Genomic DNA, 13,479 nt, shown 5'->3' with positions numbered 1-13,479 from the left:
GCAGGGGATGCGAACTCCTTTGGTGCACCAATATGACATGATCATCATGTAATGTATGATAATTAAACATGTCAGGAAATTTGCAGAGATCAACGAGTCTCAGATCATCGACAAATCACAAGAACGACAAAGCAGAACCCTCGCAGCGCCTTCCATCATCTCCTAACCGTGCACCCCACCAAAATCCGTGACCAACTGAATAATGGAAAACTAGGTATCCTTACAGTCCATACCACTAGTCAAATATGAAGATTATCACAAAAGGGCAATATGATTTCTTAATAATAGATTGATATACTATGGCAGCAAAACATGGAAGAACACAGCTCCTGAGGTGAACTTTGCTATGCTTCACTTTGTAGCAAACACTATCAGGACTCAAGTATATAATAGTAGATCCACAGAAGAGCACAATTGAAAACTACATGTAGGTGAAAACGGATCTCCGTTTCTGGTGCACAGGATTTGTCACATTAAGAGATTACAGATATGAGAAGTTTCAAGCAAATGGTTCCCTGCCATTCTCTGCATCAAGAGAATGACTTCAAGACTTCTGGTTGTGCAATGTACACTTCCTCAAACTCATTGTCATCTGAGAAAAGAAAACAGATCATTACATATCTAGTTGACAAAAAAATCGTGGAAAAAGTATAGTACAAAACAAGAACTTGCAAATTTAAATGACATTAGAAACGAGGTGGGAAAGCATTATAATGTATCCTAGCTATCAAAGAATCACAAAAGGCCACTCTTTTGTTCTAAAAGAGATGATCTCAAATATGCTAAAGCTTCATTTATTAAACATTTCAATAAACAGTTTCATTTAACTAGTACTGACATCCACGTCTTCTTATACCTGTCATTCTCTTTTTCTGCCTACAGCAACCATAAACTATAATGCATAACAAAGTTCTCTAAATACAATGCTGCACCTTTTTCCCTCCATTTCCCTACGAATATGTTTTTTTGACATAGAAATATGTTTTTTGGAACTGCCATTTAAGATAAATAATAAAAGAATGAAACCAGAGTTAATATTTAAAAAAAAAAAATCTGTGAATTGATGACTGAAGGGTAACTCTCATACCGTTGTGCTTTGACCAAATTTTTGAGATGCAGCCTGCTGTCCTCGTATCATCTTCAGTTACTCTTAGAACTCTAAACTCTAAAGAATATAGGAGTACATGGTAGCCATTTGTCAATCTAATGTCATCTTTTCCCTCAATGCAAACTAGAGTATCTCAAGCTCTCACAAAAATAACAGAATCAAATAAGAACATCTTAAGAGTTATTTTTGTCCTTATTCCTAACATGTCTAAAGGAAAGACAAAAAGACACTTGTAAGAGAATTGTCCTCTCCGCTTCTTAGGCACCAAAACAAAAATAAAGGTAACAGACTCGGCAAAATGCATCCATAAAGAGCATCAGTTGTAACTTGTGTATGAATGCGCAATGTTGATCTTCTTAATCCAGTTATAACTCATGCCTAACAACACACTACACTGGTTGAAACCGCACTATGCTTTATAATGTAGCTTTGACTAAATTATTGATAGATGTAACTTGTCTCTCCTAAGGATTAAGAAAATTATTATATTAGCATCTGTCATGGGCCTTACATGGGCTCCCAATTCTACAGTATCACAAAAGGAACATTAACTACATGCAGTGTGGGACATTCAATTTGTAACTATCTTACGAAGGGAAGTATAGCAAGCAGTTCCTTTCATATAACTTATTATTGCATACAATTAGCTTCTCTGGATAGTATTCCAGACTGTATTCCAGCCCATGGAGCACTAAATCCATTTCCTCGGCATCTTTCATATTCAGGAACTTTGCTTAAAGAGGAAACATTTGATAAACCCCTTTTTCTGAAGAACAAATTCATTATCAATGAAAACAGTCGAGTAAAGCAAATAAAGTCTTAAAATATGGATATCTGAATTGGTTTTGCTAAATTGAGAATGCATACTATGTTGAGCATTCTTGCTGAAGTGTTTGCCTTTCATCCAATATGCTACATGTGTGGACCCAATCAAGACTTAATGATAGGGACTAGCACTTTGCAATGACTTGTTGAGTCAAAGAACAGCTTGCAGGAGGGATTAAAAAATAAAAAAAGATAAAACGTCTAACAAGATATTAGGTTTTAACACAAAATATCTTAAGCAAACTCTTAAGTATGCAATTCTACTTATATAAAAGAATGAAGTTAATACCTTGATGGTTGAGTCTCACAACAAAGCACTTAACATATGCAGGCAAATGCATGAAGGTAACCATACAAGTTAGTTGCAAACCCTAGCCCAAATAGTTTCTATCATAGCCTCCTAAAAAATGAATTCATTCTTCAAAAATATAGCCTCTCTATCTTGTAAGAAGCTACTAATATAGCCCCATCTTTCATCTGCAGTCAAGTTCCCTGCTTAGAACTCTTAAAAAAATCTGACCTGTCCAGCAATCTGAAACCATCCAGAAGATTGTTACGACTTACGACCATCTCAAATTCTTGCTTTGCTGATATAGGTGTAAAGCTTCGATCTAACTTTGATTTTCTGTACACTCAACTAAAGTTGCAAAACCTTCCTAAAGTACTAATTCCTTCAGCAACATCACCTCCTCCTTTTTCTTTTTGTTTCTTTCCTTTCCCCTTTTTTGGCTGAGACTACTACTAGAGCCCTATCTTTCAGAACTCTGATAAATCTGCACTAAGTTGACTTGTCCAGCAATCTGAAGCAATTCAGAAAACATCCTAGAGAACCTAATAAAACCATAAGTCAAGAAATGCAAGATAGATTTGATTACGATTAAATCACCTAATGTTGAGCAGTCTCATGTGAAAATATAGCAGAGATCAACCGATCAAAATTGCTAGTGCGCACTTGTATCTTTGTGACTAAACAATAGCCATACTAGGCCCTTGTTCATACCCTTAGCCAAGCAAATTTATTACAAGCAAAAAGCCTAAAAAGTCCAGATAAACAGTTGAGATCCCGCTTTTAACAATTTTATTGCATCAAAAGAGGGGAATATCACTTTTGTATACTGCCTTGACATAAAACTCAGCATGGACTGATGAAAGCAGGGATGTTGTCATCAAATTTGGCAAATAGCAGGTGCTTGAGTGTAAGACAGGTGGGAGCACTGTTGATATGCATGTGCAGCAAAGAAAGATGCCAAACATTTTTCTTTCAGAGATGATTACCTAACAGATCTGAACCCAGCAGGGGAAAGTCAAGTGATAGAAAACACAGCAAATGATAAAGAATATCTAATAGATTGAAGCAAAAGGAGTTGTAGAAAATTCCGATGAGGATCGCAGACCTAGAAGAAACTAAATATGGGAGCAGAAAGGCCTTGGAAATGCAGTTAATATAAAGGGTAAAAAGCTAGAGAATAGCCGCAAGATAGCTAATAAGCTTTATCTAACATTTTAAAATGACATGCAATTACGCATAGCAAATCCAAATAAATTCACATGATAAACAGATCAGTTAGGTCATACAAGTTAGTCATTGCAATACTTTGCATGTAAATGTTGGTCATCAATAGAATCAAGATTTTAATAAATATAAACAGAGCAGAAGAAGAACAAAACCTTTTCTGAGAGTCAATGCCACAACAGCATCATTCTCGACCTACAAATAGATTAATAAAAAGAAATTAACGAACTTTGCTTGTCCTGTTGTTTTTCTACGAAACAATAATCAATTTATGAAAAGCATCAATCAGGGAAAGAAGGATGCTTGTAAAACAATCAAATTTGGAGTGAGGTCAGACTGTCTTTTTTGAATACAATTACCTTCTGTTCAGCTAATGTCTTTGAATCATCTAAGACATCATTAGTTGATGCCAAGGTTAAACGCTGATTATTGCTTGGTTGATCAATCAAAGTTTGCAATTTCTGCTTAATGTCTAAAGTTGTCTCAGTTGGATCACACTGCACAAAGTAGGTTGTCTTGTTGCGCTTTACACGAATATACATAGCCTGAATCATATAAAGGGCAGCATTATAATGAAACTGCTAAAGAGAAGACACTGGATAGAGAAGACCAATGTTGCCAGTAAACTACATTAACAGAGTTATAAAATAAGTAGCCCAACGAAACAAACCTGTTAAAAGTCAGATAACTAGTTCTGCTCATGGGAGCAAGCTCAACATAACATTTTTCTTTTTCCTCAAAAACATAGTAAAGAACTTATTTTAACCCCTCCTAGAGCAGTATAACTCAATCCTTCACAGAATTACCAAACCTTCCTCCAATATCACATCCATTATTTTAGCTTCATACATTTACAATATAATATAATTAATACATACATACATACATACATACATATATATATATATATGTATGTATGTATGTATGTATGGATATATATGTATATCCTTTGTACTTGGACAACTAGCTCCACATGTTGGTTCTAGCACTTAAGAACTGGTTTACTAACAGCCAGCATATTCTTTAAGCTTAAAAGAAAAACGTCCTACCTAGTTCAAGTAGGTTCCTCCTTTCTACCAAATTATGCCTTGCGGAAAAGAAAGAAGACGAAGAGAGATGAGCCATATGCATTTTAGAATGAAATAAGCACTAAAAAGTTGAGTTTTGGAACATTTAATAGAAAGTAACATGTGGCTTAATATATAAAAAAGAAGTGCTGAGAAAGAAAATCTATTGTTAAATGTAGACATGGAACACACTGATATGGAACATGGTTGAGGATATGCTGCATCAGTTATTCATCACGATTTACACATGCCAGCAAATAAAAGTAAAGTAGGAGTATGTGAAGATCAGTAGATACCATTTTCAAAAGACAGCTGCAAGGAAAATTAAATATATTTTAACTTCTGATACAAACAGCTAAGCAGATAAGCTGATTGTCCTGGTCAGGCTACTGCTAGACAAGCTGTAACGTAAAATCTGCATCATAGATTATAGAGAACATATGAGAAACATCCATAATATGATATACTATTTCCAGTGTTGCAAGATGACATGAGAATCAACTATAGCAATATGTACAACTAATTATTTTTAAATCTTTTAATTTTAGACATGGGAAGGGAAGTCAAAAGAACAATTCTTTGCAAACCCAATAGATCACCAACATATCATTTCTTTACAAAAATGAGAGACATAAAAATGATCTCTTTTTGTACAAAATATCATATAATTTGACAAAAATTTGACAAACTAATCAAATAATTGCTTCCATAGAAAAGATTACAAGTTTTCATGTGTACACACAAAAACCTAAATAGAAACATATAGGTAGAGAAAAGGGGGAATGAAATTAATAACCAGATGTTTGTTCTTTGGACCATTCCCAATTCCTTTTGCATTCTCTGCTGGTGGCCTGCTGCAAAATATATATTCTCGCCAAAATTTACCTTTGGAAAACACTTAACAAGTAATGCAGGCCATTCAAGACATTTTTAGCTGTAACACTAGTACACTCCCATCACCTTCCACTGCTCACTAAAATGACGATCCTTCCCTTTAAAGTTGACCATTTTTAAAAGCATCAATCCATCTATCTCACCATTGACGAAGTATATAACAAAAAAATAAGACAGTTATGCCTGAAACCAACCTTCAGCATCAGCACTGCACCAAAAGCCCAGCTCAGCCACCAAAAACAACTACACTAACAGTGTGATGTGACCTCTTACTGATTAGAATCTAGGGTGAAAACGAATAGGATATTAGTTTATCCACATTTGTAACCATATTTTTCAGATCGATACGGATTCGGATATTAAACGGATACCAAGATTGGTATCCATATTTGTTCAAAATGGATATAGATACGAATCAGATATTAAGCTTATCTATATTTGTTTTAGATGAAAATAGACACAAGTCAGATATTAGATGTATCTATATTTTCTCTATCCGAATAGAGATATAAGCCGGATATTATTTGAATATAAATCGAATTTTGTCAAATGAAATTCTATGAAAAAATAAATAAATGACATAATTATAAAGGACAAGTACGAAATCCACTATCAAGATTACAAGCAATGCACTATAACCAGGTGATGGTCTAAGACATAATTTTAAACTTGCATAGAAACCAATTTGACCAAAGGTTTGGATCACTAATCCAACCTGATTTGTGTTAAAAATATATTAAAAATTAAAACTATTTAAATAATGTATGATATAAGTATTAAAAGTTTTCTATATTAAATACCATTTTTACTTTTAAATTGTAGCATGAATAAAAAGAATCATGAACTATCTATTTTAAAGAACTTTTAAAATATATATACATAGGACTATGTTGAACTAAGTAATATTTTTAAATATTTTAAACAAAAATATTTTTAAAATATTATATAGAATAAAATGAAGTTATCATTTTAAATTTTTTCTCAAGAAGAAGATAATTGAATTTTCATGAAATAATTAATTAATAAAATATGAAATACCATAAACATATTTGAGATGACCATATTTTATAATGTGAACAAATTTTGATTAAGTACGATAAACCATAACTATGTACTAGAAGTGAATGCTGCCATGGTGGTTGAGTGGTAGGCAAAAATTCAAAAGGTCTTGGGTCCGATCCATTGTATAAGTTTTCACAGAAATTTTTCCTATTATAGATGCTTGTAGACTTTTTTAACCGGATATCCAATCTGTATCCAATATCAAAAAAAAAAAAAAACTTAATATCCAAATTCGTAGAAACCCAATGTACGAATCCATACCCAATATCTGAAAAAAAAAAAGCATATATAAGGATCTGTATCCAAATCTAATTGAATACAAAGATTTTATCCAAATCTAATCCGAACTAGATACGGCAATGAATTCGGTTGGGTAATATCTGACCCTTTTTCATCCCTATTAAAATTTTTTTACAGGTGATGTTAAGGCTAATCTGGATTACCAGATTTATTGGAAGTTTTATACATCTGTTTTCCAGAAATCTACCAACAGATATAGACAGATGCACAACTTTTGTTTGAGGATCATGGAAAGGTTTTGTTGTTTCCTTAGGGGGCCATGATCGATAAGGGACGGAACTAGCATTTATAGGTCAATTTATGAGCATTGGCAAGGGTTTATTTATGGACTATTACCTGGTTTTTTGACAGGTTTGTGAAGAACAGCTGGCAATCTCAGGAAAGGCTAGAAAAGAAGAAGAAGAAGAAGAATGGTAGCCACTTAAACCTCATAGAAAACCTTACAAAAAACTCTATCCTCTTCAACTGCCAATCTATTTACATAATAGCCACTCTATCCTCGTCATAACACAAAGAAGCAAACCACTTGTTAGAAAGGACTCCTATGAAGCAAAGAAATAATACATGGCATCTCTAAATCGCTTCTAAATCTCAATAAAAAGGAAAAAATGAAGAAATTTGAAAGAGAAGATCAGAGTGTATTTCTTAATGTCCTTTAGATAATAAAATTGATTGATTAACTAAATTTCTTCTATAATCTACCAAGATTATAATGGATCCCTAATTTGATGGACCATGGACCTTCTCTGATATTTATGAAAGCACATGAAGCCAAAAGTTCTCACTGTAGATGACTGTGTCATCACTTCTGTTGCATGTAGTTCAGCCTGAGATTACCATATTTACATGTGGCCCCTCTAACCACCCTGGATAAGGTCCATGTATCTCTTTCTCTGGTGATACATAGATGATTGCTAAGCCAAAGCAAAATTTTCATGTTCACGTTCATGATCAGTTAGCTTGTTCATCAAAAAAGTATACTTTCAGCCTTCATATCATATGGTATATGTGTTAGCTTAAACACTATGTTCCAACCTTCAACCAAACAACCATGAGTTTCTTGACAACAGGTGTGTGGTTATCATGGAAATGATATCACAGAACACCTGATCCTTGACAACCCAGTAAAGAAAGAAATTAGGAACTGGTGCTTCGTGACTAAATGCCTCCCAATCCATATTTAGTTCATCTTATCCACTATGTATGTGGGAAAACACAACACATGAATTATCTCCATTCCGCTTGTAACCTAACACTTATATTCCAACTTGACTTTTTGGGAATTTTGTGGAACCAAAGATGAAGGGGCTGGATCCTAATCATAACATGATTTCTTGAATTGGACACTCTTGGCATTTGCAATGACAGCTTCAAGTTTTGCACTTCTCCTCATGGCAAGATCTCTCAATACAATGTTCATGATTTTATAAGAAGAGCTATAATACCAGGTATGATGTAGACTCCTATGATGAGGATCATGCACAAATAGTAGAAACATAATAGACCAACATTTTTTCCTTTTTCTAGTTCAATATATCAGCCAATACATCTGAAAGTCTCCATCCTGCTCAAATTTCCCTGCCTGCCATCTCAAGCTGAGATAAACCAAGATCTCAGTTTTTCTCGGTTCCAGTCACCCAATGTGATGATTGATACCGCAGCTTTTATAGGCATTGTCTATGATAAGCCTTTCAAGAGATGGAGACAGACATTTAAAGCATATCAACAAAGTTTTCCACATGGAACGCTGATGTTTGTTGCTTAATAGAAGTTGCTTCCATTTTCTCAAATCTTGATACACACCACCATTACTATTATTATTAAGTCATTCAGTACAATGCTTATTGGCAACCTACATTAATTTGTCATTTATGTTCTTCGAAGGAACTCAATCTTCAAGGAGAATTATTGACATCAATCTTCTTCCGCGCAGCAAGAAAGGCCATTGCCAAAATCTAGGCAAACAATCCAACCACTCCGCAAATTGGTGGAGAGGATAATGATTCCATCAACCACTTACAAAGAACAAACACCATCCAATCTCTTTTTGCTAAAAAATCACCGTCAAAATTTGGAACAAGGATTAATTGTAAACCACAAATTTCTAGCGATCATTAGAACAATGACAGCAGCAGAACACATAGATGAATTAAAACAATCAGCGCCACAAAATATATCCAATTATCGCAAAAATTTGAATGCCGAAAATAACAAAAAAAAAATGTAATCCACAACAAATGCAAGTAGATGGAAGACTTTCTGCACGCCAAAATAACATAATTTCCCAACAACCATTGGCAAAAATTAAAGGGAAAAGATGAAAGAAATCGAAACGAGGCTGGGAGAGAGAGAAGAGACCTTAGAGCGATCGGAGAACCCGTAAGCTTGGAGGAGATGGAACTCTAGGTCTTGGCTTCCAGATCTGATGGGATAGATAGGAGAGAGGAGATGGAAACCTAGGTCTTGGGTTCGCGATAAGATGGGATAGATAGGAGAGAGGCCGCGATGGAGATCGGGGAGGAAGCTTGGAAGAGACGAGAGACGGGCGTCGTCAAGATCGGTAAACCTGAATAATTTTGTACTCCAACGAGGGATTTGTGCTCTGAGGATGTATATGTATGTATGTATGTATGTATGTATGTATGTGTGTGTGGGTGTATACGTACATATATATACATACATATATACATACATATACATATAAATACGCGTGTGTGTGTGTGTGTGTGTGTATATGGAACCATGACGTGTACGAAGTAATCCCATGCGTCACATCAATTTTTGACCGTCACAGGGGATTGGTGAGCTAGGAAAGAAAACGAGGGGTGTTAGATAATGGTAATCCAATTAGTAACAACTTTCTCACTGGTATTTTAATTACATTTAGATCTATATTCTTTGTTTTACATATGGATTGCAAATGATGGAAGTATGAAAAGTCAAAATTGCTGGTTGTACTTGCTAGAGGATTTCGACTAAACTTCTATTTACAAAGTTCATTTAGAGACACGATTAAAAATGATAAGTATGATTTTGTTGCGCATACTAAATTATATGTAACATATGGAACGAAGAATTACTAAATGTTATTTCTTGAGTTAATAGTTCCACTAATATTTCCATATAGACTGCAGCTTGTTTTACAGTATCTATATAGAACATGTGAAATGAAGAATAACTAATAGTTCCATTTACAATTCTCCAATTACATTTGCATCTACCCTGCATTTCCAAATAAGACTGCAAATTATCAGTAATCTTCAAATAGAGCATACATATGAAAGAAGATTTATTGATAGCTTCATTTCTTTACTTCAGTTATGTTGAGTTCTTATTGTCGCTAGGAATAGATTTGACCCAAGGGCTAAGTTAATAGGCTTGCTGGGATCTCGGCTCGTCTATCATCTGGATCAAAGAGATTGGATGGAATTGTTGCACGCCTCCTTATCGCTGGTCCGGTGGCCACTGTGCTGAATTGGCAATGATCCCAATGTCAAGCACTTATGAGCTAGTGTTGGATGGTGGAGGAGCGACTTTAGCTAGTAGATGCTAGCTCCGACCTAAAATAATAAAAACAAAAAAGTCTATGCATCAGAGCATGGCCAATGGGGATCCTCCAATACGTAAGTTAGACATGACTCTCAAGGAGCAGAAAAAGATCTGAGAGAAACAGAGAGGCAGCGTAAGAGAGTCAAAAGCAAACTTACCTAAAGGGCTTTGGAGAACACAACATATAGGCGAGGGCTGGAGCCCGCCGCCAAGTAGCTCAGGGTTGGAGCCTGCCGCCAAGTAGCTCAAGGCTATACATTGATTGATATGATAACAAATAATATATGCTTGCCCGTAAATCACGCCCGCTCTTCTCGGTCGTGGGGATTTGCTCGAGTGTTGTGTTTGTTAGAAAACAGTTATTGATCACGATCAAATTATTGCCAGCTGGGGGAGAGTGTAAAATGCAGACTACTTTCTGCATGTTTTTTGGATTAGTCATATAGCAAGCTTTGAATGGTCAGTCCGCACTAGGTGGTGAGCTTTCATTGGTCGATTTGCCTCGTTAGTAGATATCAATTTCGAGGAATATCAGTTCCAGTTCTACTCTATCATACAAAAGTGGTGCTCTGGGATTGCTATAGAAATTTCTTTAGCCATGTAGCTGTAAAAGACTGGGAATGCTTTGCTAGTTAGCTAATGGACCACTATGTAAACCCATCCCAAATTGTTGTTCTTGATTATAATCATTATTTTTTGACCACTAAATTGGTCATCTTTAGATGTTATAATGAAAAGTAGTGGATGTCAATGGGAAAGCAATGTTGTTCTTATTGAATACGCTGTTCACAAAATAAAAATATATAATTTTAAATGGCAAGCAAATTTGAATGTATAGAGATCTTTTCTCGAAATAAACTATATATTTTTTGCATATTTTTTTTCTCAGATGTAGATACATTTGAAAAAGGATAAAATAGTTAATCTCATAAGATATTAGTTTTTCACCTAGTTGCACAAGATCAAGACATCAAATGATAACTAAAAATAACCATGTGCATGCAAAATTTCTTATAACTTAGACCGTAGAGAATTCACTGCTCCATGCCATCAAGGAACTCATGTAAAATACTTCCACGTTATAATTAAGAACTTTTGAGCAAATTGAGATGGTCCAGGTTGAAGACTTGGAATGTCACAAAGGCTTGATATTGTCATATTCTTTTTGCCTAGATTTTCTCATGAAAGGAAAAAAGATGGTGTAATTTTAAGATAAGACATTAATCATCCATCTTTTTTCTTTTAAAAAGTTTTAACCCAAGATCTTCTATATTTGCATATTAATTCTTGTCTTTTTAATATTCACGTTTTAATGCTTGAAATCTTGTAACTTCTTGCTTACATATATGTCCCTCAGCATAGATTAAGTGCATAATAATTGAATATTCTGCTCATATTGTTCTAAGGGTATTAATTTTGTATTTCTAGAAAAATTGCCCCTAATTATCATACTGGATCGATTCCTGAATTTGAGCCCATCTTGGTCTTCAAGTAGCCAAGTCCCAAGTGAAAAGAAAGCAAAATAAGCAAGAAAGATCGAGTCCCAAGCCTCATCTGCAGTTAAATCCAAAGCAATATTTGTCATTATATAATCCTTGTTAACCTTATCTAGGGTTTTATTAATGAAAACTAGAGGAAGGAGTGATTCACAAACCGAGAACTTTATAAGAATTTTTACATAAACATGAAAACATAAAGACTAATATTGTATATATATGAAATTTTTTGAGGAACTAATCTAAAACTTTCTTTTTTCGAATATTTAAGTGAAAGTTTTACACTCTTCAAGAATACAAGACTCCCTTGTCATCCGTCCTGACTTTATCTAACTAACTCTTTAGGTACATTTTTCCTACAACTATTCGCCCCACTGTCTTAGGCTATAAAATTGGATATCTAGTTGGCAGCCTAATTAGCCTCATGGTAGAAATGAGAAAAAATAGATATATGGTTTTATTGCACGAGATACCTCACATGAAAGAGGGATGGATGCTAAGTGCTTTCTTGGTTACTGCAATTCTTCAACCAGCCAATGACTGCTGCCCACTAAGAAAGCCCGAAGTTCTGCTTCTCCTTATCAATTTTTCAGTAAAAGAAACATTTTTAATTAGAGATCTTAGAGAACTCGGTTGGTCGAGAATGGCGTCAAGTCCTAACGGCAACGAAGTTGGCATGTGCAAGCTTGCCACCGGTATTTGATCAATCGAAAAGATTAAGATGGGGATTGAATGGAGGATAATGAGTAATATGGATCCAGATGCCTTAACCTTCAAGGACTTTTACCATTGCCACACCATTATTCGAAGGAGATAGATTGGATACAAATTTAGCATTGAGATATAATAAGGATGTAGCGCTGAGTTGCGATAAAGATGCATTACTGAGCTATTGTAGCAATCTAATGTGTAGCTACTCATAAGGTAAAACTACTAGTATGGTAAAACTAAAAAAAATAAAATATGCATTGGATTGATTATCGTAGAGATTCTTTATAGAGTATAATTTCACTTATATATACAAAAATAAAAATAAATATTTAATTTGGTGATTGCAATCTATGTCCTCCACTCATAGTGATGGTTGATGCTTGTTGCCTTTTTACTACCATAGGATTATTAGAATCCATTTCATATTAATTGCCACACCGATACTCTATATTTTATCAGCCCAGCCTATCATTAACTTTCCTTCAGCCTATCTCGACATAGCTTTACATTGGTCGCCTCACTTTAGGTATCTTATAGTACAGTCGTTTTTAGAATACTTTTAAGACGGATTAACCTGCCTTGTACTGTAGTCAATCATGGCTAACTTCGTCTTTTGGCTTGCCAACATCATAGCCAAATCCTTCTTTGTCGGCATATGCTTTCATATTTGGTGGATTTATCATGACCATACTTCACATGACTTTCATTTATTTTGTCTTTGCCAAATTGGTCAACGTTGGCACTTATAAACACAACGGCAAAAGGGCCAAGGGTAGTGATGGTGGAGATATAGACGAAGGGAGCGAGGGCGTTGTAGAGAAAGGTGTAGGAGAAGAGGGACGAAGGAGGAAACAATCATGATTGAGATGTTGGTATAATCAAGGTTATAAAGCTCACTTGGGAGGCGGCAAGTGGATTGGACTCGACGGACTGAGGCGTCAACGTCGGCTACAT

General features: G+C 34.9%; 1 protein-coding gene across 3 annotated transcripts; it reads right to left on the bottom strand.

The window, feature by feature from the left end:
* Positions 1-252: 252 nt before the first annotated feature.
* Positions 253-9,364, bottom strand: LOC103722012. Of its 3 annotated transcripts, XR_001880440.3 has the most exons (6): positions 9,128-9,364; positions 4,810-4,928; positions 3,806-3,991; positions 3,602-3,641; positions 1,088-1,158; positions 253-592 (listed from the first exon to the last, which is right to left on the bottom strand). XR_001880440.3 is itself a non-coding variant. In XM_008812430.3 (5 exons), exons 2-5 carry the CDS (start codon positions 4,810-4,812, stop codon positions 531-533), a joined length of 291 nt encoding a protein of 96 aa, XP_008810652.1. In that variant the 5' UTR covers positions 4,813-4,928; positions 9,128-9,359; the 3' UTR covers positions 253-530. The 3 variants fall into 3 exon arrangements, 2 of the variants coding, with proteins under 2 accessions (XP_008810652.1, XP_038978672.1); XM_008812430.3 differs by lacking the exon at positions 1,088-1,158 and having other exon boundaries at positions 9,128-9,359; XM_039122744.1 differs by lacking the exons at positions 1,088-1,158; positions 4,810-4,928 and having other exon boundaries at positions 9,128-9,362.
* Positions 9,365-13,479: the final 4,115 nt, after the last annotated feature.

The sequence above is a fragment of the Phoenix dactylifera genome, unplaced genomic scaffold (assembly GCF_009389715.1).
Source record: "Phoenix dactylifera cultivar Barhee BC4 unplaced genomic scaffold, palm_55x_up_171113_PBpolish2nd_filt_p 001716F, whole genome shotgun sequence".
Taxonomy (NCBI): Eukaryota; Viridiplantae; Streptophyta; class Magnoliopsida; order Arecales; family Arecaceae; genus Phoenix; species Phoenix dactylifera.
This window is presented reverse-complemented; position numbering and strand designations above follow the sequence as displayed.

Coding starts and splice junctions, on each gene's coding strand:
- LOC103722012 (XM_008812430.3), bottom strand. Junction 3,642..3,805: donor AGACATTAGCTGAACAGAAG/GTAATTGTATTC, acceptor ATCTATTTGTAG/GTCGAGAATGATGCTGTTGT. Junction 593..3,601: donor GGCATTGACTCTCAGAAAAG/GTTTTGTTCTTC, acceptor TTCTTTTCTCAG/ATGACAATGAGTTTGAGGAA.